Here is a 26,507-nt window from a genome sequence, read left to right as displayed (position 1 = left end):
GTGTCTGTACCCATACTGTGAATATTACTCAAAGGGACGAGCAGAGGCCCCATTCATGGAACTTTAAGGGCATCAGTCATTATGATTCTGGTCAAAAGCAGTGCATTCTAGGGTGTCACATGCCCTGTAGGTCATGTTGGTGTTTTTCACACAAACAGATATGAGAATGGAGCAAGTGGAACTTGTCGTCTTGTTTAAGAAACTCATCCCTGAGCTGACATAGAAAAAAACTCAGTCAAATGTCAACCCCTAAAAACACGGGGTCTCTTTTTTCGGGGAGAAAGACTCTGGCCTATGGTCAAAACAGGGAAGCAGGCTAGGCTCCTCTCATGTGAATCCAGACTGATTACAGACCAGATGGTATTAGGCCTTTTTATAAAGAGCAAATGAGGCTGATTTCAGTTGCACTGTTGTTGTTTTGTTTTGTAAAAGTATATTTTAGACTGTATTTTTTTATCTTTCCATTCCCGAATATCATATATCAATATGTATTTTTCTGAAGTTTGATGCCATTTCCTGGTGGTTTGTATTCTGTAATCAATAAACTGTGAAGGAACACGTGTGGACGTTGGGTCTGATAGTGTTTTGTTGTGTTTGAGTCCTGTAGTTATGTAGAAATATACAGTACACACAAACTGTATAAAATCATGCATTTAACACACATTCATTTTCCTTTCCTAAATTGTCTTACCAGGTAAGTAATATCTGCATACTGTGTGATTATGTAAAAGGCTTTTGGTTGTAGATATAGACTCTGCTCCATAGACTTTGAGTTACGGCCATATAAAAGGCTTTTGGTTGTAGATATAGACTCTGCTCCATAGACTTTGAGTTACGGCCATGTAAAAGGCTTTTGGTTGTAGATATAGACTCTGCTCCATAGACTTTGAGTTACGGCCATGTAAAAGGCTTCTGATTGTAGATATAGACTCTGCTCCATAGACTTTGAGTTACGGCCATGTAAACGGCTTTTGGTTGTAGATATAGACTCTGCTCCATAGACTTTGAGTTACGGCCATGTAAAAGGCTTTTGGTTGTAGATATAGACTCTGCTCCATAGACTTTGAGTTACGGCCATGTAAAAGGCTTTTGGTTGTAGATATAGACTCTGCTCCATAGACTTTGAGTTACGGCCATGTAAAAGGCTTTTGGTTGTAGATATAGACTTTGCTCCATAGACTTTGAGTTACGGCCATGTAAAAGGCTTTTGGTTGTAGATATAGACTCTGCTCCATAGACTTTGAGTTACGGCCATGTAAAAGGCTTTTGGTTGTAGATATAGACTCTGCTCCATAGACTTTGAGTTACGGCCATGTAAAAGGCTTTTGGTTGTAGATATAGACTCTGCTCCATAGACTTTGAGTTACGGCCATGTAAAAGGCTTTTGGTTGTAGATATAGACTCTGCTCCATAGACTTTGAGTTACGGCCATGTAAAAGGCTTTTGGTTGTAGATATAGACTCTGCTCCATAGACTTTGAGTTACGGCCATGTAAAAGGCTTTTGGTTGTAGATATAGACTCTGCTCCATAGACTTTGAGTTACGGCCATGTAAAAGGCTTCTGGTTGTAGATATAGACTCTGCTCCATAGACTTTGAGTTGCGGCCATGTAAAAGGCTTCTGGTTGTAGATATAGACTCTGCTCCATAGACTTTGAGTTACGGCCATGTAAAAGGTTTTTGGTTGTAGATATAGACTCTGCTCCATAGACTTTGAGTTACGGCCATGTAAAAGGCTTTTGGTTGTAGATATAGACTCTGCTCCATAGACTTTGAGTTACGGCCATGTAAAAGGCTTGTGGTTGTAGATATAGACTCTGCTCCATAGACTTTGAGTTACGGCCATGTAAAAGGCTTTTGGTTGTAGATATAGACTCTGCTCCATAGACTTTGAGTTACGGCCATGTAAAAGGCTTTTGGTTGTAGATATAGACTCTGCTCCATAGACTTTGAGTTACGGCCATGTAAAAGGCCTGTGGTTCTAGATATAGACTCTGCTCCATAGACTTTGAGTTACGGCCATGTAAAAGGCTTTTGGTTGTAGATATAGACTCTGCTCCATAGACTTTGAGTTGCGGCCATGTAAAAGGCTTTTGGTTGTAGATATAGACTCTGCTCCATAGACTTTGAGTTACGACCATGTAAAAGGCTTTTGGTTGTAGATATAGACTCTGCTCCATAGACTTTGAGTTACGGCCATGTAAAAGGCTTTTGGTTGTAGATATAGACTCTGCTCCATAGACTTTGAGTTACGGCCATGTAAAAGGCTTTTGGTTGTAGATATAGACTCTGGCCATGTTTCCTAACCAAGTCATGTCTAACAGTTTAAGGTCGGATGAGCTGGTCATGTTTTCTATTCTGACTCCCTGAGCCTTCCTAATGTCAGGTAACCAACATGTGTGTCACACCCCCACTGGTCTTGTCTTACTTGAGGTTTGCTCCTCACGCAATCTATTAACCCACTGGGCACACACTGGTTGAACCAACATTGTTTCCAGTTCATTTCAGAGAAATCACGTGGAACCAACGTGGAATAGACATTGAATTGACGCCTGTCCCCAGTGTCACGCTTTTTGCCCGAACACATTTAGTCAACGTCCGGGTAAGACGCCTGTGTGCACACACAGACATCAACACAATATGTCTGCCGGAGCATCTACTTAGCCTTTAGACGTTGAATTAGTGGGCTTTAGCGGAGGCTGTAGAATAGAGCTCTCCAACCCTGTTTCTGGAGAGCTATGCCGTCCTGTAGGTTTGGCTCCAACCCTAAACTAGCGCACCTGACTGTAATAATTAGCTGGTCGATAAGGTCAGGTTCAGCTGGGATTGGGGTGAAAACATAAAGGAGGGTGGCACCCCAGGAACAGAGTTGGAGAGCCCTGCTGTAGAAGCTGAAAATCAACAGGATGGTATTATGATGTACTGTCTCCCTTTTACCTGACTTCACCGCTGTAAGTATCCAGCAAGGTCTCAATCTCATGTGTGTCGGTCTGTACAGTACCTGATCCCTCCTGTGGGTTGCCTGTTATATGTCATGTGTAGATATAGAGCTATCATAGCCGTCTATCCAAGCCCTGCTGTGTTGTAATATCTCTCCATCATCGCCCTCCCCTTTAACCTTTAACCTTTACTGTATTGTTCTCTGTCTCTCTCTGACGTCTTTGTTTGATCCAATAGACTAGACACTGACATTTAGGTGGGCATCAGAGTTGCTAATACACTCTAATGTTAAATATAGGATGTCAGTGTCTTTTAAACCTGTGTCTTTGATCAATTGAACCTGTCACTTTAAATTTCACTTCTGGTATTTTATTAATCTAACTGATGTAGAAGTTTTAAAACTTTTGAAGAAGCTTTAAACAAACTGTGATTTAACTCACGCAGACTAAGATGCAAACTAATCTCTCTCTTTCTCTCTCTCTCTCTCTCTCTCTCTCTCTCTCACTCTCTCCAGTGAATGACTTCACAGTGATCCGTAAGAAGTTTAAGTGTCCCTACTGTAGTTTCTCTGCCATGCACCAGTGCATCCTAAAGAGGCACATGCGCTCCCACACGGGTGAGAGGCCCTACCCCTGTGAGATCTGTGGCAAGAAGTTCACCAGGAGGGAGCACATGAAGAGACACACACTGGTAAGAGCAGTGCAGTAGCAGACAGTCACCACCGGGGTACAGCAGTGAGCTGAGACACACACTGGTAAGAGCAGTGCAGTAGCAGACAGTCACCACCGGGGTACAGCAGTGAGCTGAGACACACACTGGTAAGAGCAGTGCAGTAGCAGACAGTCACAGAGAGCAGAGTCCCAATCAGCTGCTGTGCTGTGCTCAGGGGAGGAGTTCAGAGAGCAGAGTCCCAGTCAGCTGCTGTGCTGTGCTCAGGGGAGAGGAGTTCAGAGAGCAGAGTCCCAGTCAGCTGCTGTGCTGTGCTCAGGGAAGAGGAGTTCAGAGAGCAGAGTCCCAGTCAGCTGCTGTGCTGTGCTCAGGGAAGAGGAGTTCAGAGAGCAGAGTCCCAGGCAGCTGCTGTGCTGTGCTCAGGGAAGAGGAGTTCAGAGAGCAGAGTCCCAGTCAGCTGCTGTGCTGTGCTCAGGGGAGAGGAGTTCAGAGAGCAGAGTCCCAGTCAGCTTCTGTGCTGTGCTCAGGGAAGAGGAGTTCAGAGAGCAGAGTCCCAGTCAGCTGCTGTGCTGTGCTCAGGGGAGAGGAGTTCAGAGAGCAGAGTCCCAGTCAGCTGAGGTGCTGTGCTCAGGGGAGAGGAGTTCAGAGAGCAGAGTCCCAGTCAGCTGCTGTGCTGTGCTCAGGGGAGAGGAGTTCAGAGAGCAGAGTCCCAGTCAGCTGCTGTGCTGTGCTCAGGGGAGAGGAGTTTAGAGGGCAGAGTCCCAGTCAGCTGCTGTGCTGTGCTCAGGGGAGAGGAGTTCAGAGAGCAGAGTCCCAGGCAGCTGCTGTGCTGTGCTCAGGGGAGAGGAGTTCAGAGAGCAGAGTCCCAGTCAGCTGCTGTGCTGTGCTCAGGGGAGAGGAGTTCAGAGAGCAGAGTCCACAGTAAGGACAAGAAGTATGTGTGTAGGTTGTGTGTTAATGTGTGTCTCTCCTACAGGTCCACAGTAAGGACAAGAAGTATGTGTGTAGGTTGTGTGTTAATGTGTGTCTCTCCTACAGGTCCACAGTAAGAACAAGAAGTATGTGTGTAGGTTGTGTGTTAATGTGTGTCTCTCCTACAGGTCCACAGTAAGGACAAGAAGTATGTGTGTAGGTTGTGTGTTAGTGTGTGTCTCTCCTACAGGTCCACAGTAAGAACAAGAAGTATGTGTGTAGGTTGTGTGTTAATGTGTGTCTCTCCTACAGGTCCACAGTAAGGACAAGAAGTATGTGTGTAAGGTCTGCAGCCGGGTCTTCATGTCGGCAGCCAGTGTCGGAATCAAACACGGCTCCCGTCGCCATGGCGTCTGCGCTGACTGTTCCGGGCGGGGCATGGCCGCGTTATTGGACCACAACGGGGAAGTGGGCGGAGACCTCTCCCCAGAGGACGAGCTGTATCCCGGTGACCACCATTTCCCTGATGACCAGACAGAGTGCGACGGTGACGGAGAGGAAGAGATGATGACGGAAGGGGATGGAGAGATAATAGGAGTGGATGACAAGGGAAGGAAGTGGAAGGATGACTCAGGGATGATGACGGCGGGAGACGGGGCGATGGACAATGACAAGGAGGAGAGCAATGACTCTGAGCCAGAGCGGGTTCAGCACAACGGGAGCGAGAAGGATTTCGGCTGGATCTCTTAGGATCCCATGGGATCATTTAGGATCTATTGTGGATCTGTTGGAATGTCTCAGGCAGAGACAGCTCTCTTTACCCATGTTCATGGGCAGGCCTTCCTCTGAGTGGGATATCTATATTGACAGGGGCCACACACACAAGCTGAGCCCTGTGCTGATGATTGCCACGGAGAGCGATTGAGAGAAGAGAGTCTCTTTCTGCTCACCACCTTTCTGATCCAGTTTCTTTCCTCTTTAGTTGAGTTTTTTTCTTGTTTCTGATGAGGACCAGACCAGAGTCTGTCCATTGGTTTAGTTGTCCACCTATGTCACACTGGGGCCAATGAGGACTTATTAAACAGTCTTGGGTGATGTTGGACTGTGGCCATTTGTGTTCACAGTCGCCATTGACATGACGGATGGTTAACAGTTTGGAAAAATGCTAAGGTGGTGTCTTGTTGCCATGCAGTCCTATTTGGGGACTGTCTATACATTTTTGGGACAATCTTTTATCTATTGCAAAGATGCACGCGTCGGTCATCGGTCGGCACATTGTCTCCTGCAGAGTGAAACTGCCACAGACTTGCACTTTAACGTCGACAAGAATCCTGTCAATGCCCACAACCTGTGGTTTACAATTTCAATCTGATTTTTAACTACACAACTTGGTGACCGCACCTACCTTTAAGGATATATTGTATGTCCTCATGACTGTTATATATATATATATATATATATATATATATATATATATATATATATATATATATATATATGGATATTAGTATGCTTGTGCTGTAGTTTGCTGATTATAAAGCCTATGCCTTTCAATGGGTTCTTTCTCCTCCACTTAAGTTACCATGCATTTCTGTTGAGCTGCGGTGAGAATTATGAAAGGTTGAGCAAATGTGCATACAAACAAGCCACAGGGAGTCTAGTAGACTGAGCAAGAGGGAGCGTTGAAGATAGGGAGAGAACGGGAGTGTTAGAGATGGGAGAAGAGAGGGAACACTATGCAGGAACATAACCCATCACTCCAGATGTAATTGCTCTCTACTTTCAGAGAGGATATCAAAGTTTTTTGGTCGCATACACAGTTTAATAGATGTTATATAGCGGTGCAGCGAAATGCTTATGTTACTAACAATGCAGTATCCAGATCTCTACTTCAGACATTTACTCCCAGAATGAGAGAGGTTGTCTTGTCTGAGGAAAGGTGAAGAAATGCTTATTTGTGTACCATTTCCCTATACGACAAGTGGGCCGATAGAGGGGTGAGAGAGACGGACTACATACACAATGATGACGGGTCAAATCTCATGCCAAAACAATCACACTATAAAACTATTGTACATGTCGCTACATGGCTTACATTGAGTCTCTCCTCCTGACCCATTCTGTCCTTCCATCTCACGTTGTATCTCTTTACTCTTTAAAACCTCTGTTTAGTGATCATTTGTATATTTCACCATCAATACAGAATATGCGCACTTTTACATCTTAGTGGACCTTCTAAATGATGACTCATCTTTCTTTTTGGTGAGGACATGTATTTGAGTTTGTATTTGTAAAGACAAGGTCAGGCTTCTGCTTGAGTCCATCCAGGGAGTGGCCTGTTCTGTTGCGTGATTTTTATGACGCTTTCTTTTGTTTGAAAAGGTCATTTATGAAAATCCATGTTTTTGTAGTGGAATTATTATACTATGACGGCATTCCCTCCACTCTGTCTAATGCCTTCTGTGGGTACAGTGTGTGGATGCGTTCGTGTGTGCGCACGCATGTGAGATGTGTATTGATTTTCTTCAGATGATTTCCTGTTATTTGACCCTTTTGAGTCTTATGATGATCAGAAGTAAGACTATTGTTGTTATGATTACATTATTAACATTATAATTATTATGTGCTGGATGCATTATTGTGCATTTTATTTTTGATGTTTTATATCTTGTATAAAGGAAATCTTTTACATTTGGCCTTGTTGTGGACAGCGAGCCATATGGCTTTTCTGATTGGTTATATCAGCCAGTTCTCTGCTTTTCTGATTAGTTATATCAGCCAGTTCTCTGCTTTTCTGATTAGTTATATCAGCCAGTTCTCTGCTTTTCTGATTAGTTATATCAGCCAGTTCTCTGCTTTTCTGATTAGTTATATCAGCCAGTTCTCTGCTTTTCTGATTAGTTATATCAGCCAGTTCTCTGCTTTTCTGATTAGTTATATCAGCCAGTTCTCTGCTTTTCTGATTAGTTATATCAGCCAGTTCTCTGCTTTTCTGATTAGTTATATCAGCCAGTTCTCTGCTTTTCTGATTAATTATATCAGCCAGTTCTCTGCTTTTCTGATTAGTTATATCAGCCAGTTCTCTGCTTTTCTGAGTTATATCAGCCAGTTCTCTGATGATTAGTTATATCAGCCAGTTCTCTGCTGATTAATTATATCTTCTCTCTTTTCTGATTAGTTAGTTCTCTGCTTTTCAGCCAGTTCTCTGCTTTTCTGATTAGTTATATCAGCCAGTTCTCTGCTTTTCTGATTAGTTATATCGTGAAAGTTCTCTGCTTTTCTGTTTTATTTGGTTTTTACAGAGAAAGACAAATTAGAGGAAGTTATTCTAAGTTAGCTATGGATCAGAACTTACTGTGTGTACGGTATGGCACATGCGTCTATATTACTGACATACACTAATTCATTAACATCATACCAAAAACAATCTAAGACATTGTATCAAGTGCTTTTGTTTCAACCGTGCGTGTGCAGGTGCAAATATTTTCAATTCATTGTGGTCTAATAATTTTGCTTGGATGTAGTTATTTAGTTTATTTTTCAGTTTGTATACATATGGTATACTTGTATATGAAGAGTCTTGTGACCTGCTAGTCTAGACCTGCTGGAGATCGCATCTTTAACTCCTCTTTTCTTTATTGGTCTTGTTGCCCTGGCTTCCAAAGGTCTACTGTATATCCTAAACATAAGCCCAATCCCAAGTCTACCCCTGGCCCCAACCCCTATATACTTTTTGTAGGTCTGAAATGATCGGACTGGTGTAAATATTATATATTTCAACTTGGCCTATTAAAGGGCAAGGTCCTTCCAGACCTACAAGACATGCTTTGGAGTGCCTGGATGCTACAAGGTACAGGAACAGAGTGAGCCACAATGTTGGCTCTGGGAATTGGAGTTGGTTTGCCGGAGGTGGTTGCAAACATACCATCTGCCACACTTCCATTTTTTCCATCTGTCCCAATGCTAAACACCGTATCCAACGAACACCCCTCTGCTGTCTGTTTGATTTCACTGGTTGGAAATGCCTTCTCCATGTGTGGTGACGAGCTTTAATCAAGTTGCATTATTTTAATTTGACCCATCCATCAGAAATCTCTAATCTGTTGAAGTTTTCAGAAAGGAAACAAATGACGTTGGGTGGATATGTTGAATGTTAATGGCTGAATATAATGGCATTGTCCAGATTGTCCAGAAGTGCAGTGTGTTTGGAAGTAGTGCTGTATCAGTGATATTTCTCTGTCATCCACCCAGTGCTTTTCCAGTCCAGACTCCTGTGAACTTTAGTTCTCTTCTCATCATCACCTGCCTGTGTCTTCTTCTTCCTTGTCTTGGGTTGTAATTCAGGAAATATTTGCCATCCAATCCCCTCAACAATGTGCCTCGATCTGTTTTACCGGTGTGTGCGTGGTTGTGCCTGCATGGGTGTGCCTGCATGGGTGTGTGCGTGGGTGTGCCTGCATGGGTGTGTGTGTGTTTCAAGAGAAACGGAAATCATATATTTGATCTCAATCACAGGTGCAAAAAGTTGAGACAAAAAAATGCAGCTATATGTTTCTGTTTCTGAGTTAATTAATCCTTTGTGGTTTTATGGTCTTAACTGCACGTCTCTGTTCATTTGTCATACCAAAGTCTCTAACATCCGCACACAGCTGGCTCATTTCACACCAGGAACAACTAGAGCTGTTTGCTTTCAGAAGATGAATATGGCGAATCCTTTCTTAGATGTGTACAAAATTCAAATCCTGATTTAGCCTGTATAGCTTGATTCATATGTGCAAATCAGAAAGCCATAGACATGGTGATATGAAGAGTATACTATATTTCAAAATTCTTATTTTTTATTTTAGACTCTGTTCTTTACTAAGAGTGATGTGTTCATATATATATAAATTGATATTACTATTATATATTATTTATTTTCTCTCGTGTTTCGCAAGGTGTCTTTCATTTGTAAAGTGAGATGCTTGAAACTTTACTGTTTTTTGTTGGGAATTTTGTTCAATATGATACTGACTTTATATTGATTATCATAAACCTGTGTTTGTAACGAAGATGTGTTGAATAATCAAAACCTTGTTCTGTTTGGGAGGATTAAAGTGGGAAGATTTTCTGTATAGTGCTGATCCCTTGATTGTTTTTATAGCCAAACATGAACTTCCCTACCGTCCTGTTGTGAGGGCTAGTCTAAAGGGCTAACCCAGGCCTCGTTCTAACTTAATGTTTAGTGGAAATTAGCTTGACTATTATTTGCAAAACAAATCAGTCTCAATAAATTTGGAAATTGCTGCTGAAAATGAGTTGTGTGTTGTACATTTTGTGTTCATGTCAAACTCCACTGTGTGGTTTCTACGTCAGTAATACACCCGTTCTTCACGAGGGAAAGGAGGCTTTACAACAATGAAGGGTGAAGTTGCCCCTACATGCTGATCTTGGGTTAGTTTCACATTTTCCCCATTTATGGCCAAGGTTAGAATTAGGAGAGGGAAGCTGATCCTAGATCTGAACATAGCAGAAACTTCATCCCGGATCTTGTGACAGACACACACCAAGGGAGAAATGTGGTGTAGATATTGGGAGAACGAACATTAGATGGGGGGAACTCCCCCATTTTTTGATGACATTTTAAAATGCATTTCCTGAAATTCTACACCGTTTGACATATTATGCCTCTCTTGATGGGTATTCTGAGGGTATATATGTGAAGGGATATTTTGAAAACACTACAAGTGGGAGGATAAATGGAGGATAAATGAAGATATTACAAAAAATAGACAAAAGATGAGTTACATTATAATGATGCACACATGCATATTTATTCATATTAAAACGACACAAAAGATGAGTACTATTATAATGATGCACACATGCATATTTATTTATATTAAAAAGACACAAAAGATGAAGACAGAGGACTATTATAATGATGCACATGAATATTTACATAGGATATCATCTACTAAGTTGATCATACTATCACATTTCCAGAGTATACCATATATACATCAAATATACCTTACAGTATATTCAGAGTCCTGACAGGCAGTCTAACAAACAGCGGTCATTTAAGACAATAGTTAAAGGTGGCTTTTAGATATGTCACTTGATAGTAAATAAATATGGTCACTGGCACACCTAAAGGTTCAGTGTGGTCTGAGTTGAACTAAGGACTGGCGATGAACAGTTGTTGTCCTGACGTTGCTTCCAGAGGCAGTTTGGAACTCGGTAGTGAGGGTTGCAGCCGAGGACAGACGGCTCAGTACTTGGCGGTCCCGTTCTGTGAGCTTGTGTGGCCTACCACTTCAAATCAGTGTAGCGAAATGCTTGTGCTTCTAGTTCCGACAATGCAGTGATAACCAACAAGTAATCTAACTAACAATTCCAAAACTACTGTCTTATACACAGTGTAAGGGGATAAGGAATATGTACATAAGGATATATGAATGAGTGATGGTACAGAGCAGCATACAGTAGATGGTATCGAGTACAGTATATACATATGAGATGAGTATGTAGACAAAGTAAACAAAGTGGCATAGTTAAAGTGGCTAGTGACATAAGAATGCAGTCGATGATCTAGAGTACAGTATATACATATGCATATGAGATTAATAATGTAGGGTAAGTAACATTATATAAGGTAGCATTGTTTAAAGTGGCTAGTGATATATTTACATCATTTCCCATCAATTCCCATTATTAAAGTGGCTGGAGTTGGGTCAGTGTCAATGACAGTGTGTTGGCAGCAGTCATTCAATGTTAGTGGTGGCTGTTTAACAGTCTGATGGCCTTGAGGTAGAAGCTGTTTTTCAGTCTCTCGGTCCCAGCTTTGATGCACCTGTACTGACCTCGCCTTCTGGATGATAGCGGGGTGAACAGGCAGTGGTTCGGGTGGTTGATGTCCTTGATGATCTTTATGGCCTTCCTGTAACATCGGGTGGTGTAGGTGTCCTGGAGGGCAGGTAGTTTGCCCCCGGTGATGCGTTGTGCAGACCTCACTACCCTCTGGAGAGCCTTACGGTTGAAGGCAGAGCAGTTGCCGTACCAGGCGGTGATACAGCCCGCCAGGATGCTCTCGATTGTGCATCTGTAGAAGTTTGTGAGTGCTTTTGGTGACAAGCCGAATTTCTTCAGCCTCCTGAGGTTGAAGAGGCGCTGCTGCGCCTTCTTCACGACGCTGTCAGAGTGAGTGGACCAATTCAGTTTGTCTGTGATGTGTATGCCGAGGAACTTAAAACTTGCTACCCTCTCCACTACTGATCCATCGATGTGGATAGGGGTGTTCCTCTGCTGTTTCCTGAAGTCCACAATCATCTCCTTAGTTTTGTTGACGTTGAGTGTGAGGTTATTTTCCTGACACCACACTCCGAGGGCCCTCACCTCCTCCCTGTAGGCCGTCTCGTCGTTGTTGGTAATCAAGCCTACCACTGTTGTGTCGTCCGCAAACTTGATGATTGAGTTGGAGGCGTGCGTGGCCACGCAGTCGTGGTGAACAGGGAGTACAGGAGAGGGCTCAGAACGCACCCTTGTGGGGCCCCGTGTTGAGGATCAGCGGGAGGAGATGTTGTTGCCTACCCTCACCACCTGGGGCGGCCCGTCAGGAAGTCCAGTACCCAGTTGCACAGGGCGGGGTCGAGACCCAGGGTCTCGAGCTTGATGACGAGCTTGGAGGGTACTATGGTGTTGAATGCCGAGCTGTAGTCGATGAACAGCATTCTCACATAGGTATTCCTCTTGTCCAGGTGGGTTAGGGCAGTGTGCAGTGTGGTTGAGATTGCATCGTCTGTGGACCTATTTGGGCGGTAAGCAAATTGGAGTGGGTCTAGGGTGTCAGGTAGGGTGGAGGTGATATGGTCCTTGACTAGTCTCTCAAAGCACTTCATGATGACGGAAGTGAGTGCTACGGGCGGTAGTCGTTTAGCTCAGTTACCTTAGCTTTCTTGGGAACAGGAACAATGGTGGCCCTCTTGAAGCATGTGGAACAGCAGACTGGTATAGGGATTGATTGAATATGTCCGTAAACACACCGGCCAGCTGGTCTGCGCATGCTCTGAGGGCGCGGCTGGGGATGCCGTCTGGGCCTGCAGCCTTGCGAGGGTTAACACGTTTAAATGTCTTACTCACCTCGGCTGCAGTGAAGGAGAGACCGCATGTTTTCGTTGCAGGCCGTGTCAGTGGCACTGTATTGTCCTCAAAGCGGGCAAAAAGTTATTTAGTCTGCCTGGGAGCAAGACATCCTGGTCCGTGACTGGGCTGGGTTTCTTCTTGTAGTCCGTGATTGACTGTAGACCCTGCCACATGCCTCTTGTGTCTGAGCCATTGAATTGAGATTCCACTTTGTCTCTGTACTGACGCTTAGCTTGTTTAATAGCCTTGCGGAGGGAATAGCTGCATTGTTTATATTCGGACATATTACCAGACACCTTGCCCTGATTAAAAGCAGTGGTTCGCGCTTTCAGTTTCACGCGAATGCTGCCATCAATCCACGGTTTCTGGTTTGGGAATGTTTTTATCGTTGCTATGGGAACGACATCTTCGACGCACGTTCTAATGAACTCGCACACCGAATCAGCGTATTCGTCAATATTTCCATCTGACGCAATACGAAACATGTCCCCAGTCCACGTGATGGAAGCAGTCTTGGAGTGTGGAGTCAGCTTGGTCTGACCAGCGTTGGACAGACCTCAGCGTGGGAGCCTCTTGTTTTAGTTTCTGCCTGTAGGCAGGGATCAGCAAAATGGAGTCGTGGTCAGCTTTTCCGAAAGGGGGCGGGGCAGGGCCTTATATGCGTCGCGGAAGTTAGAGTAACAATGATCCAAGGTTTTACCACCCCTGGTTGCGCAATCGATATGCTGGTAAAATTTAGGGAGTCTTGTTTTCAGATTAGCTTTTGTTAAAATCCCCAGCTACAATGAATGCAGCCTCCGGATAAATGGTTTCCAGTTTGCAAAGAGTTAAATAAAGTTCGTTCAGAGCCATCGATGTGTCTGCTTGGGGGATATATACGGCTGTGATTATAATCGAGGAGAATTCTCTTGGAAGATAATGCGGTCTACATTTGATTGTGAGGAATTCTAAATCAGGTGAACAGAAGGATTTGAGTTCCTGTATGTTTCCTTCATCACACCATGTCTCGTTAGTCATGAGGCATACGCCCCGCCACTCTTCTTACCAGAAAGATGTTTGTTTCTGTCGGCGCGATGCGTGGAGAAACCCGTTGGCTGCACCGCATCGGATAGCGTCTTCCCAGTAAGCCATGTTTCTGTAAAGCAGAGAACGTTGCAGTCTCTGATGTCCCTCTGGAATGCTACCCTTGCTCGGATTTCGTCAACCTTGTTGTCAAGAGACTGGACATTGGCAAGAAGAATGCTGGGGAGTGGTGCGCGATGTGCCCTTTTTCGAGTCTGACCAGAACACCGCCTCGTTTCCCTTTTTCGGAGTCGTTTCCTTGGGACGCTGCATGCGATCCATTCCGTTGTCCTGTTTGTAAGGCAGAACACCGGATCCGCGTCGCGGAAAACATATTCTTGGTCGTACTGATGGTGAGTTGGCGCTGATCTTAAATTCAGTAGTTCTTCTCGACTGTATGTAATGAAACCTAAGATGACCTGGGGTACTAATGTAAGAAATAACACGTAAAAAAACAAAAAACTGCATAGTTTCCTAGGAACGCGAAGCGAGGCGGCCATCTCAGTCGGCGCCGGAAGTTGCAAATCTACTAGTTTGAAGTGGTGTCTACATACTATATATAGTGTGCTGGTCTGGACATGACTGGTCTCAGGTTGGCTCTAACCTGTCTGTCCGATACGGTTTCTGCTTTAAAAACAGATTTAGATATCCTGTGTCCTTTTCATGTTATTTTCCCCCTAACGTCTCCCTAAAGAATAAATACAAGTTATTCAGTATTATACTTCATTATATACAGTGCACTCGGAAAGTATTCAGACCCCTTGAGTTTTTCCACATTTTTTTTTTTACGGTACAGCCTTATTCCATTTAATGGATTAAATTGTTTTTCCCTCATCAATGAACACACAATATCCCATATTGACATTTTTTTTTATTTTACATTTTTTATGGGAAATGTACATTCACATAAGTATTCAGACCCTTTACTCAGCACTTTGTTGAAACACCTTTGGCAGCAATTACATCATCGAGCCTTCTTGGGTATTACACTACAAGCTTGACGCAGCTGTATTTGGGGAGTTTCTCCCATTCTTCTCTAAAGATCCTCTCAAGCTGTCAGGTTGGATGGGGAGTGTCGCTGCACAGCTATTTTCGGGTTCAAGTCCGGGCACTGGCTAGGCCACTCAAGAGAATCAATCAGAGAATTGTCCCCAAGCCACTCCTGCATTGTCTTGGCTGTGTGCTTAGGGTCATTGTCATCTTAGAAGGTGAACCTTCACCCCAGTCTGAGGTTGTGAGTGCTCTGGAGCATATTTTTATCAAGGATCTCTCTGTACTTTGCTCCGTTCATCTTTCCCTCGATCCTAACTAGTCTCCTAGTCCCTGCCGCTGAAAAACATCCCCACAGCATGTTGCTGCCACCACCATGTTTCCTGTAGCGATGCCAGGTTTCCTCCAGACGTGATACTTGGAATTCTGGCCAAAGAGTTTCTCATGGTCTGAGAGTCTTTTGGTGCCTTTTTGGCAAACTCCAAGATGGCTGTCAAGTGCCTTTTACTGAGGATTGGCATCCGTCTGGCCTCTCTACCATAAAGGCCTGATTGGTGGAGTGCTGCAGAGATGGTTGTCCTTCTGGAAGGTTCTCCCATCTCCACAGAGGAACTCTGGAGCTCTGTCAGAGTGATCATTGGGTTCTCGGTCACCTACCTGACCAATTGCTCAGTTTAGCCGGTGGCCATCTCTAGGAAGATTCTTGGTGATACCAAACTTCTTCCATTTAAGAATGATGGAGACCACTGTGTTTTTAGGACCTTTAATGCTGCAGATATTGTTTGTTACCCTTCCCAGATCTGTGCCTCAACACAATTCTGTTTCGGCGCTCTAAGGACAATTCCTTCAACCTCATCGCTTAGTTTTTCATCTGACATGCACTGTCAACCGTGTGACCTTGTATAAACAGGTACAGTTGAAGTCTGAAGTTCACATACACTTACAGTTGAAGTCAGAAGTTTACATACACTTAGGTTGGAGTCATTAAAACCCAGTTTTCAAGCAGTACACAACTTTCTTGTTAACAAACTATAGCTTTGGCAACTCGGTTAGGACATCTACTTTGTGCATGACACAAGTCATTTTTCCAACAATTGTTTACAGACAGATTATTTCACTGTATTACAGTGGGTTGATTGGAAAATTCAAGAAAAATTATGTCATGGCTGTAAAAGCTTCTGATAGCCTAATTGACATCATTTGAGTCAATTGGAGGTCCACCTGTGGATGTATTTCAAGGCCTATCTTCAAACTCAGTGCCTCTTTGTTTGACATCATGGGAAAATCAAAAGAAATCAACCAAGACCTCAGAAAAACGAAAAACAATTGTAAACCTCCAACAGTCTGGTTCATCCTTGGGAGCAATTTCCAAACACCTGAAGGTACCACGTTCATCTATACAAACAATAGTACGCAAGTATAAACACCATGAGACCACTCAGCCATCATCGGGCTCAGGAAGGAGACGCGTTCTGTCTCCTAGAAATGAACGTACATTGGTGCGAAAGGTGCAAATCAATACCAGAACAACAGCAAAGGACCTTGTGAAGATGCTGGAGGAAGCAGGTACAAAATTATCTATATCCACAGTAAAACAAGTCCTATATCGACATAACCTGACAGGCTGCTCAGGAAGGAAGAAGCCACTGCTCCAAAACTGCCATAAAAAAAAGCCAGACTACGGTTTGCAACTGAACATGGGGACAAAGATCGTACTTTTTGGAGAAATGTCCTCTGGTCTGATGAAACAGAAATAGAACTGTTTGGCCATAATGGCCATCGTTATGTTTGGAGGAAAAAGGGGGAGGCTTGCAAGCCAAAGAACACCATCCCAACCGTGAAGCACAAGGGTGGCAGCATCATGCTGTGGGGGTGCTTTGCTGCAGGAGGGACTGGTGCACTTCACAAAATAGATGGCATCACCAGGAAGGAAAATTATGTGGATATATTGAAGCAACATCTCAAGACATCAGTCAGGAGGTTAACCTGTTGCGACGAGCAATCCCGTATCCGGGATCCTATTGATAGCCTCAAGGACATTACCATAACGCAATGTTAACTATTCATGAAAATCGCAAATGAAATGAAATAAATATATTGCTCTCAAGCTTAGCCTTTTGTTAACAACACTGTCATCTCAGATTTTCAAAATATGCTTTTGAACCATAGCTAAACAAGCATTTGTGTAAGAGTATTGATAGCCTAGCATAGCATTAAGCCTAGCATTCAACATGCAACATTTTCACAAAAACAAGAAAAGCATTCAAATAAAATCATTTACCTTTGAAGAACTTCAGATGTTTTCAATGAGGAGACTCTCAGTTAGATAGCAAATGTTCAGTTTTTCCCAAAAGATTATTTGTGTAGGACAAATCGCTCCGTTTTGTTCATCACGTTTGGCTACGAAAAAAACCTGTATCCAGGAGTGTAATTATCTCCGCAAGCTCATTACCATAACGCAACGTTAACTATTCATGAAAATCGCAAATGAAATGAAATAAATATATTAGCTCTCAATCTTAGCCTTTTGTCAACTTCACTGTCATCTCAGATTTTGTAAATATGCTTTTGAACCATAGCTAAACAAGCATTTGTGTAAGAGTATTGATAGCCTAGCATAGCATTAAGCCTGGCATTCAGCATGCAACATTTTCACAAAAACAAGAAAAGCATTCAAATAAAATAATTTACCTTTGAAGAACTTCAGATGTTTTCAATGAGACTCTCAGTTAAATAGCAAATGTTCAGTTTTTCCAAAAATATTATTTGTGTAGGACAAATCGCTCCGTTTTGTTCATCACGTTTGGGTAAGAAAAAATAAATGATCCGGGTGAGTAACTGAAGACAGAACAAACGGAGGTGAGTTTAAGGCAAGCTATACGTAAAAAACAACAAAACAAATTCTATCCAACTTGAGGCTGATACTATGGCACAACATACTGTTCATGGCTAACGATCCGGCAGGGAATGGATGTCAGGTCAGAGCTTTTGAAGGGGAGAGGTGATGATCAGGACAGATGTGCAGATTACTGATGGGATACAGGTGCAGGTGAACATCGATCTCCCAACAAGCTAATTCGCCCGGCAACCAGACAGGGTGCGTTCCAGGACACCGGAAACACACTCCAGGACAGAAACACAGGCAAACACAGACTCAGGAAGCGGGATTCGTGACACAATTACATGCATAGTCGAGCATCTTTTCGTGACAAAATATCTTGTTTAAAACGGGAACGTTTTTTATCCAAAAATTACAAGAGCGCCCCCTATCTCGAAGAAGTTAAGTTAAAGCTTGGTCGCAAATGGGTCTTCCAAATGGAAAAAGACCCCAAGCATACTTCCAAAGTTGTGGCAAAATGGCTTAAGGACAACAAAGTCAAGGTATTGGAGTGGCCATCACAAAACCCTGACCTCAATCCTATGGAAAATGTACGTGCAGAACTGAAAAGGCATGTGCGAGGAAGGAGGCCTACAAACCTGACTCAGTTACACCAGCTCTGTCAGGAGGAATGGGCCAAAATTCACCCAACTTATTGTGGGAAGCTTGTGGAAGGCCTTCCAAAATGTTTGACCTAAGTTAAACAATTTAAAAGCAATGTTACCAAATACTAATTGAGTGTATGTACATTGCTGACCCACTGGGAATGTAGTGGAAGACATAAAAGCTGAAATAAATAATTCTCTACTATTATTCTGACATTTCACATTCTTAAAATAAAGTGCTGATTCTAACTGACCTAAAACAGGGAATTTTTACTAGGATTAAATGTCAGGAATTATGAAAAACTGAGTTAAAATGTACTTGGCTAAGGTGTATGTAAATTTCCGACTTCAACTGTATTTGCCTTTCTAAATAATGTCCAATCAATTGAATTTAGCACAGGTAGACTCCAATCCAATCAAATCAAATGTATTTATATAGCCCTTCGTACATCAGCTGATATCTCAAAGTGCTGTACAGAAACCCAGCCTAAAACCCCAAACAGCAAGCAATGCAGGTGTAGAAGCACCGTGGCTAGGAAAAACTCCCTAGAAAGGCCAAAACCTAGGAAGAAACATAGAGAAGAACCAGGCTATGTGGGGTGGCCAGTCCTCTTCTGGCTGTGCCGGGTGGAGATTATAACAGAACATGGCCAAGATGTTCAAATGTTCATAAATGACCAGCATGGTCAAATAATAACAATCACAGGCAGAACAGTTGAAACTGGAGCAGCAGCACGGCCAGGTGGACTGGGGACAGCAAGGAGTCATCATTTCAGGTAGTCCTGAGGCATGGTCCTAGGGCTCAGGTCCTCCGAGAGAGAGAAAGAGAGAATTAGAGAGAGCATACTTAAATTCACACAGGACACCAGATAGGACAGGAGAAGTAGTCCAGATATAACAAACTGACCCTAGCCCCCCGACACATAAACTACTGCAGCATAAATACTGGAGGCTGAGACAGGAGGGGTCAGGAGACACTGTGGCCCCATCCGATGACACCCCCGGACAGGGCCAAACAGGTAGGATATAACCCCACCCACTTTGCCAAAGCACAGCCCCCACACCACTAGAGGGATATCTTCAACCACCAACTTACCATCCTGAGACAAGGCCGAGTATAGCCCACAAAGATCTCCGCCACGGCACAACCCAAGGGGTAGAAACATCTCAAGGATGATCAATGGAAACAGGATGCACCTGAGCTCAATTTCGAGTCTCATAGCAAAGGGTCTGAATACTTATGTAAATAAGATAGTTTAGTTTTTTAATTTAATACATTTGCAGAAAATTTCAAATAATCTGTTTTTGTTTCGTCATTATGGGGTATTGTGTAAAGATTGAAGAGGAATTATATTTATTTGATCCATTTTAGAATAAGGCTGTAAACTAAATGTGGAGATCTGAAAACTTTCCGAAGGCCCTGTAGATACATTTGACACATTTTGTTACGTTCCAAAATTAATTAAATTAAATGTTTTCCTCATTAAACTACACACAATATGCAACATGCCACAATGTCAACACATTTACTGAGTTATAGTTCATATCAGGGCATCAGTAGTTGAAATAAATTCATTACGCCCTAATCTATGCATTTCACATGACTGGGCAGGGGCCTGGGAGGGCATAGGCCCACCCACTGGGAAGCCAGGCCAAGCCAATCAGAATGAGATTTTCCCCACAAAATGCTTTATTACCGACAGATATACTCCTCTGTTTCATCAGCTGTCTTTTTGGATGGTCTCAGACGATCCCGCATGTAAAAAAGCCGGATGTGGAAGTCCTGAGCTGGCGTGGTTACACGTGGTCTCTGGTTGTGTGGCTGGTTAGACATACTCCCAAATTCTCAAAAACGACCTTGGAGGCAGCTTATGGTAGAGAATTTCAATTCAAATTATCTGGCAAGGGCTCTGGTGAACATTCCTTCAGTCAGCATGACAATTGCATGCTCCCTCAAAACTTGAGACATCTGTGGCATTGTGTTGTGTGGCCATTTATTGTCCACAGCACAAGGTGCACCTGTGTAATGACCGTGATGTTTAATCAGAATCTAGATATGCCACACCTGTCAGGTGGAGGGATTATCTTGGCAAACAAATTTGTGCACCAAATTGGAGAGAAAGAAGCTTTTTGTGTGTATGGTAAAATTCATGGAATCATAAAACATTGGACCAACAGTTTACATGTTGCGTTCGGCCAATAATCTAAAGTGTAATACATACATGCATACAAATACTCAGGCCAGGTTAGCTAAACATGGTAGCTAGCTTGACTTTATATATTTTTCAAATACTCAGGCCAGGTTAGCTAAACATGGTAGCTAGCTTGACTTGACATCTTTTGCAGTGACGTTTGCTCAATTGAATATCAGCTACCATTTAAAGCTACACTATGTAACTTTTTGGGCAACCTGGCCAAATTCACATAGAAATTTGAAATATAGATCTGTCATTCTCATTGAAAGCTGTAGACCTGTTCTATGTGCGCCAGTTTTATGCTTCCATTTGTTAAGTTTAGTTTTTTCTATCAATTCAATTCAATTCAATTCAAGAGCTTTATTGGCATGGGAAACATGTGTTAACATTGCCAAAGCAAGTGAGGTAGATAATATATAAAGTGAATATATAAAGTGAAAAACAATAAAAATTTACAGTAAACATTACACATACAGAAGTTTCAAAACAATACAGACATTACAAATGTCATATTATATATATACAGTGTTTTAACAATGTACAAATGGTTAAAGGACACAAGATAAAATAAATAAGCATAAATATGGGTTGTATTTACATTGGTGTTTGTTCTTCACTGGTTGCCCTTTTCTTGTGGCAACAGGTCACAAATCTTGCTGCTGTGATGGTACACTGTGGAATTTCACCCAGTAGATATGAGAGTTTTTCAAAATTGGATTTGTATTCGAATTCTTTGTGGATCAGTCTATCTTTTACCTCCAGCTTCAAATAGATGAAAATACAGTATGGGTTATTGAACATATATTTCACAGTGGTTTAGGTGGTACAATGATTCTCTACATTTTGCTATGCTTGTCTTGTCACATAAACTGAAATTAGGTGAACTATTAGAATTTTTGAAATGGTGGAGCAATTGCTGCATAGTGCACCTTTAACTTACATAAAGCTACATTTAAGAGCTAACTTTATGGTTTGGTCTGATTAAAGGGACTTATGTAAATGATATATACCCATTGATTCTTGCAAAGAAGAGTTTACAGAAGGAACGTCAAAGTTTCATACTCGTGTCTAGAGTGCCTGGTTAAATTGTGTTGAGGACATTTTTTTCCTCTCTTCATGGTTAAAGTATTGAGAAATAAATGTAATTGTTGTAAAAATATGTGAGTGTGCTTAATTTAGTATCATCTTAAATCGAAATAATACATTTTATATAAGGCTAATTTCCCTATGGTGGACAGACCGTTTTACTACAATACAGACTAACATTAACGTTTTCACCACACAAGAATGACAGGAAATGCACATCCTTTTTTTTTTAAACCTCAGATTGGTGATGTTAGTATTAAAGTGTGTATTCATCACAATCTAAAACAATCGATTGGTTAAAACAGATCAACATATTTCGTTTGGTACCTGTGTATGTCATAAATGCCCATTCGTAGTGGAATTGTTCAGTCCACAGTGGCAGGACATTTTTTTGGGGGGTGATGATTCGCTCAAATGATCCAGTCCAAAAAAGTTTCCTTTTTCTTACCCCGTCACAAGCCAAAATAAGCTTGTTTTGCTCCAATACAATCCATTTATATAACAGGAACAGGCAAACGAGCCGGTTAGTTTGTCTGCTGAAGTTAGTTATCTAGCCACAGCATCATTTAGCTGGAGCCTACTTTATACCTAGTCCAGATGTGTTTTAGATATAATCATTGTAATGGTGTAAAAGATTATCCCAGCGCCAGACCGTATTCTGTCAGCTTCCAGTCTGCCATTTCGAACGTATTTATTCTAATAACAGAAACCCAGTCGATGACGTGGTAATCTTTTGGTGCGCTCGTTTTAGGCTACAAGGGTTCCGGATCTGCGCCTGCTGCGTTTGGATATGAAGCAGCCCCCCCAACCAACGGGAAAACCAGAAGGAAAGCACCCTCATTTCTTGTTCAATCTGAGCTAGATTGACAGCGCTTTGACCCAATGAGAATGGGGGACAGCAAGGATCGCAGTGCCTCTAAATAGGGCCGGAATAATGCATTTGGGGCACCTACCTCCATTCTGCAACTTTTGCCATGAGGCTGAGATGTTTTTTGACGGTTAAAAGCAAATTGACTGCATTTCGACACATTTTACCAGTGCTTATGAAACTTGCATATGCTATCTGGGGGGCCCCAAACTCCAGGGGCCCCCAATCAATATATATTTTGAGGGGGCGAATCCACCTGTTCTGAATATTGGGGGGAGGGGAGCAATTTCGCCTATGACAAAAACACAGAGACACACACACACAGAGAAGAAAGAGAGACTGAGAATACATATTCCATTCCATTTGTGTTTATTTTCTCTCTATCACATTTACATCACCTGCCTTATTTTCAACATCATCTTCATCATGACATCAAGTCATCCATCCACTTGATGTCACAGACAGACATAAGCAATACAACAAATCCCTCTTCTACACATAATGAGAGAACACCAATCAATCAATTAACACGACCAAGATAATAAAGAAACACAAATAAGGTCAGTTTCACTGCAGCCAACAATAAGGCTCGGTAAAGACATGGCACAGCAGGAGAAAAACATTTAGACAGTTCAAAAATAAAGACAAACAGATCAAAGACAGGTAAAACAGTGACAAAGACAAACAGATCAAAGACAGGTAAAACAGTGACGAAGACAAACAGATCAAAGACAGGTAAACAGGTAAAACAGTGACAGAAAGACAAACAGATCAAAGACAGGTAAAACAGTGACAAAGACAAACAGATCAAAGACAGGTAAAACAGCAACAAAGACAAACAGATCAAAGACAGGTAAAACAGCGACAGAAAGACAAACAGATCAAAGACAGGTAAAACAGTGACAAAGACAAACAGATCAAAGACAGGTAAACAGGTAAAACAGTGACAGAAAGACAAACAGATCAAAGACAGGTAAAACAGTGACAAAGACAAACAGATCAAAGACAGGTAAAACAGTGACAAAGACAAACAGATCAAAGACAGGTAAAACAGGTAAAACAGTGACAAAGACAAACAGATCAAAGACAGGTAAAACAGTGACAGAAAGACAAACAGATCAAAGACAGGTAAAACAGTGACAAAGACAAACAGATCAAAGACAGATAAAACAGGTAAAACAGTGACAGAAAGACAAACAGATCAAAGACAGGTAAAACAGCGACAAAGACAAACAGATCAAAGACAGGTAAAACAGGTAAAACAGTGACAGAAAGATAAACAGATCAAAGACAGGTAAAACAGTGACAAAGACAAACAGATCAAAGACAGGTAAAACAGTGACAAAGACAAACAGATCAAAGACAGGTAAAACAGAGACAGAAAGACAAACAGATCAAAGACAGGTAAAACAGTGACAAAGACAAAGACAAACAGATCAAAGACAGGTAAAACAGTGACAAAGACAAACAGATCAAAGACAGGTAAAACAGTGACAAAGACAAACAGATCAAAGACAGGTAAAACAGTGACGAAGACAAACAGATCAAAGACAGGTAAAACAGGTAAAACAGTGACAAAGACAAACAGATCAAAGACAGGTAAAACAGTGACAGAAAGACAAACAGATCAAAGACAGGTAAAACAGTGACAAAGACAAACAGATCAAAGACAGATAAAACAGGTAAAACAGTGACAGAAAGACAAACAGATCAAAGACAGGTAAAACAGCGACAAAGACAAACAGATCAAAGACAGGTAAAACAGGTAAAACAGTGACAGAAAGATAAACAGATCAAAGACAGGTAAAACAGTGACAAAGACAAACAGATCAAAGACAGGTAAAACAGTGACAAAGACAAACAGATCAAAGACAGGTAAAACAGAGACAGAAAGACAAACAGATCAAAGACAGGTAAAACAGTGACAAAGACAAAGACAAACAGATCAAAGACAGGTAAAACAGTGACAAAGACAAACAGATCAAAGACAGGTAAAACAGGTAAAACAGTGACAAAGACAAACAGATCAAAGACAGGTAAAACAGTGACGAAGACAAACAGATCAAAGACAGGTAAAACAGGTAAAACAGTGACAAAGACAAACAGATCAAAGACAGGTAAAACAGTGACAGAAAGACAAACAGATCAAAGACAGGTAAAACAGTGACAAAGACAAACAGATCAAAGACAGATAAAACAGGTAAAACAGTGACAGAAAGACAAACAGATCAAAGACAGGTAAAACAGCGACAAAGACAAACAGATCAAAGACAGGTAAAACAGGTAAAACAGTGACAGAAAGATAAACAGATCAAAGACAGGTAAAACAGTGACAAAGACAAACAGATCAAAGACAGGTAAAACAGAGACAGAAAGACAAACAGATCAAAGACAGGTAAAACAGTGACAAAGACAAAGACAAACAGATCAAAGACAGGTAAAACAGTGACAAAGACAAACAGATCAAAGACAGGTAAAACAGGTAAAACAGTGACAAAGACAAACAGATCAAAGACAGGTAAAACAGTGACGAAGACAAACAGATCAAAGACAGGTAAAACAGGTAAAACAGTGACAAAGACAAACAGATCAAAGACAGGTAAAACAGTGACAGAAAGACAAACAGATCAAAGACAGGTAAAACAGGTAAAACAGTAACAGAAAGACAAACAGATCAAAGACAGGTAAAACAGGTAAAACAGTGACAGAAAGACAAACAGATCAAAGACAGGTAAAACATGTAAAACAGAGACAGAAAGACAAACAGATCAAAGACAGGTAAAACAGTGACAAAGACAAACAGATCAAAAACAGGTAAAACAGTGACAGAAAGACAAACAGATCAAAGACAGGTAAAACAGGTAAAACAGTGACAGAAAGACAAACAGATCAAATAGGTATGTCGATTACGAGTACGGTAGAAGAAGAAGCACAGAGTTGAGCGGAGCTGCCATGACGATGAATTACATTTGGATGGAGATCCATTGGCTTTGCTGTTGCTGAGCTGTTGGGCTGGACTCAACAACATCGACATTCAAAAAGAAAACAAAGAATAGAATCACAGAACATATTTCAAGGGCTTGGTTAGCTTAATATACTGGGTAATGACTTGGGACTACAGTACATTTTGAAAGAGAAAGATACATAATGGAGAGAAATAGAGGAGATGGAGAGAAAGTCACTGAAGTAATGACAGGGAAATGTACAGGTACGGAACAGACAGACACCAAGGCAAGCGGCCTGTTGGAATGTGCAGGACAGGAAACAGAATCCCCAAAAGGTAAAACCATGAAACTAGAATTCTATTTCTCTGGATAACACACTTCCTCATTACATACAACATTACCTCAAAAGATAATAACAACAACACGTATTCTGATAAATCCATATTTGGCAGGAAGGGAGACAGAAAAGGTAGGTAGCAGATTTTAGGAATCGTGTACAAATCATTATGACTGCAAATATAGCACAGTCAATCACTCCATAGTGTATTATAAGACTTGTCATAAGCATTCACAACAGCTCATGGTTCCTTATGACCACCTTATGACCACCTTAACAAATGCATTACGCCTTCATAAACATATTCATTATATGCATTACACTAAGTGGGAAGAGTGCAGTATATGGACCACTATAAGCATTCATAATGGCCAAGGACTCATTATAACTGCCCAAATAAACGCCTACATGCCAATGAATGCATTCGTAATAGATCCCACACAGGTGGCTCAAAGAAAGGTCATCAAAAGGCCAAGTTAGTTCTTGTTCCAATTAAAGCACATCATTGCACAATGTAAGAAGGTGAAGCAATACTGCATGGTTGTGGTATAGATATGATACACACATGATAGGTCCAACTGTTAGTGTGTATGTTAAATGTTTTGCGATACTGAAGACAGAGCGCACTAACAGTTCTCTACAGGCAGTAGAAACTAGCCAGAGTTACAAGAAAGAAAACAAGCTTTTCTTTTTGTAAATTTCAAATTCTTCAACGTTTTTTCTCCCCTTTCCCCCTAAACTGCAATATAGAAGTATGTACATGTTATATTCAATATAGCTTCTCAATTGCCCTTTAAAAAACAGGAAGGAAAAAAATATTCTGAGCAAATATACTTGAGAAAGTTTCCTTTTTATATAACAGAAATACAACAAAGAAAACAACATGAAAAGAGCACC

The 26,507-nt window shown here is 41.7% G+C and overlaps 1 protein-coding gene across 3 annotated transcripts in view; it reads left to right on the top strand.

Moving 5' to 3' along the window:
• Positions 1–5,951, top strand: part of LOC115126386 (zinc finger and BTB domain-containing protein 46-like) — a 217,077-nt gene extending 211,126 nt beyond the window's left edge. The window contains exons 5-6 of one of the 3 annotated variants that reach the window (XM_065005659.1): positions 3,454–3,629; positions 4,833–5,951. In XM_065005659.1, coding sequence (XP_064861731.1) covers positions 3,454–3,629; positions 4,833–5,270 — 614 coding nt within the window. In that variant the 3' untranslated portion in view covers positions 5,271–5,951. Of the gene's footprint in view, positions 559–3,453; positions 3,630–4,584 lie in introns of those variants that run through there. The other 2 variants (XM_065005660.1, XM_065005658.1) reach the window with 2 other exon arrangements.
• Positions 5,952–26,507: the final 20,556 nt, after the last annotated feature.

Source organism: Oncorhynchus nerka, linkage group LG20 (assembly GCF_034236695.1).
Source record: "Oncorhynchus nerka isolate Pitt River linkage group LG20, Oner_Uvic_2.0, whole genome shotgun sequence".
Taxonomy (NCBI): Eukaryota; Metazoa; Chordata; class Actinopteri; order Salmoniformes; family Salmonidae; genus Oncorhynchus; species Oncorhynchus nerka.
Note: the sequence above shows the minus strand (reverse complement) of the source record. Positions and strands in the feature narration are given on the sequence as shown.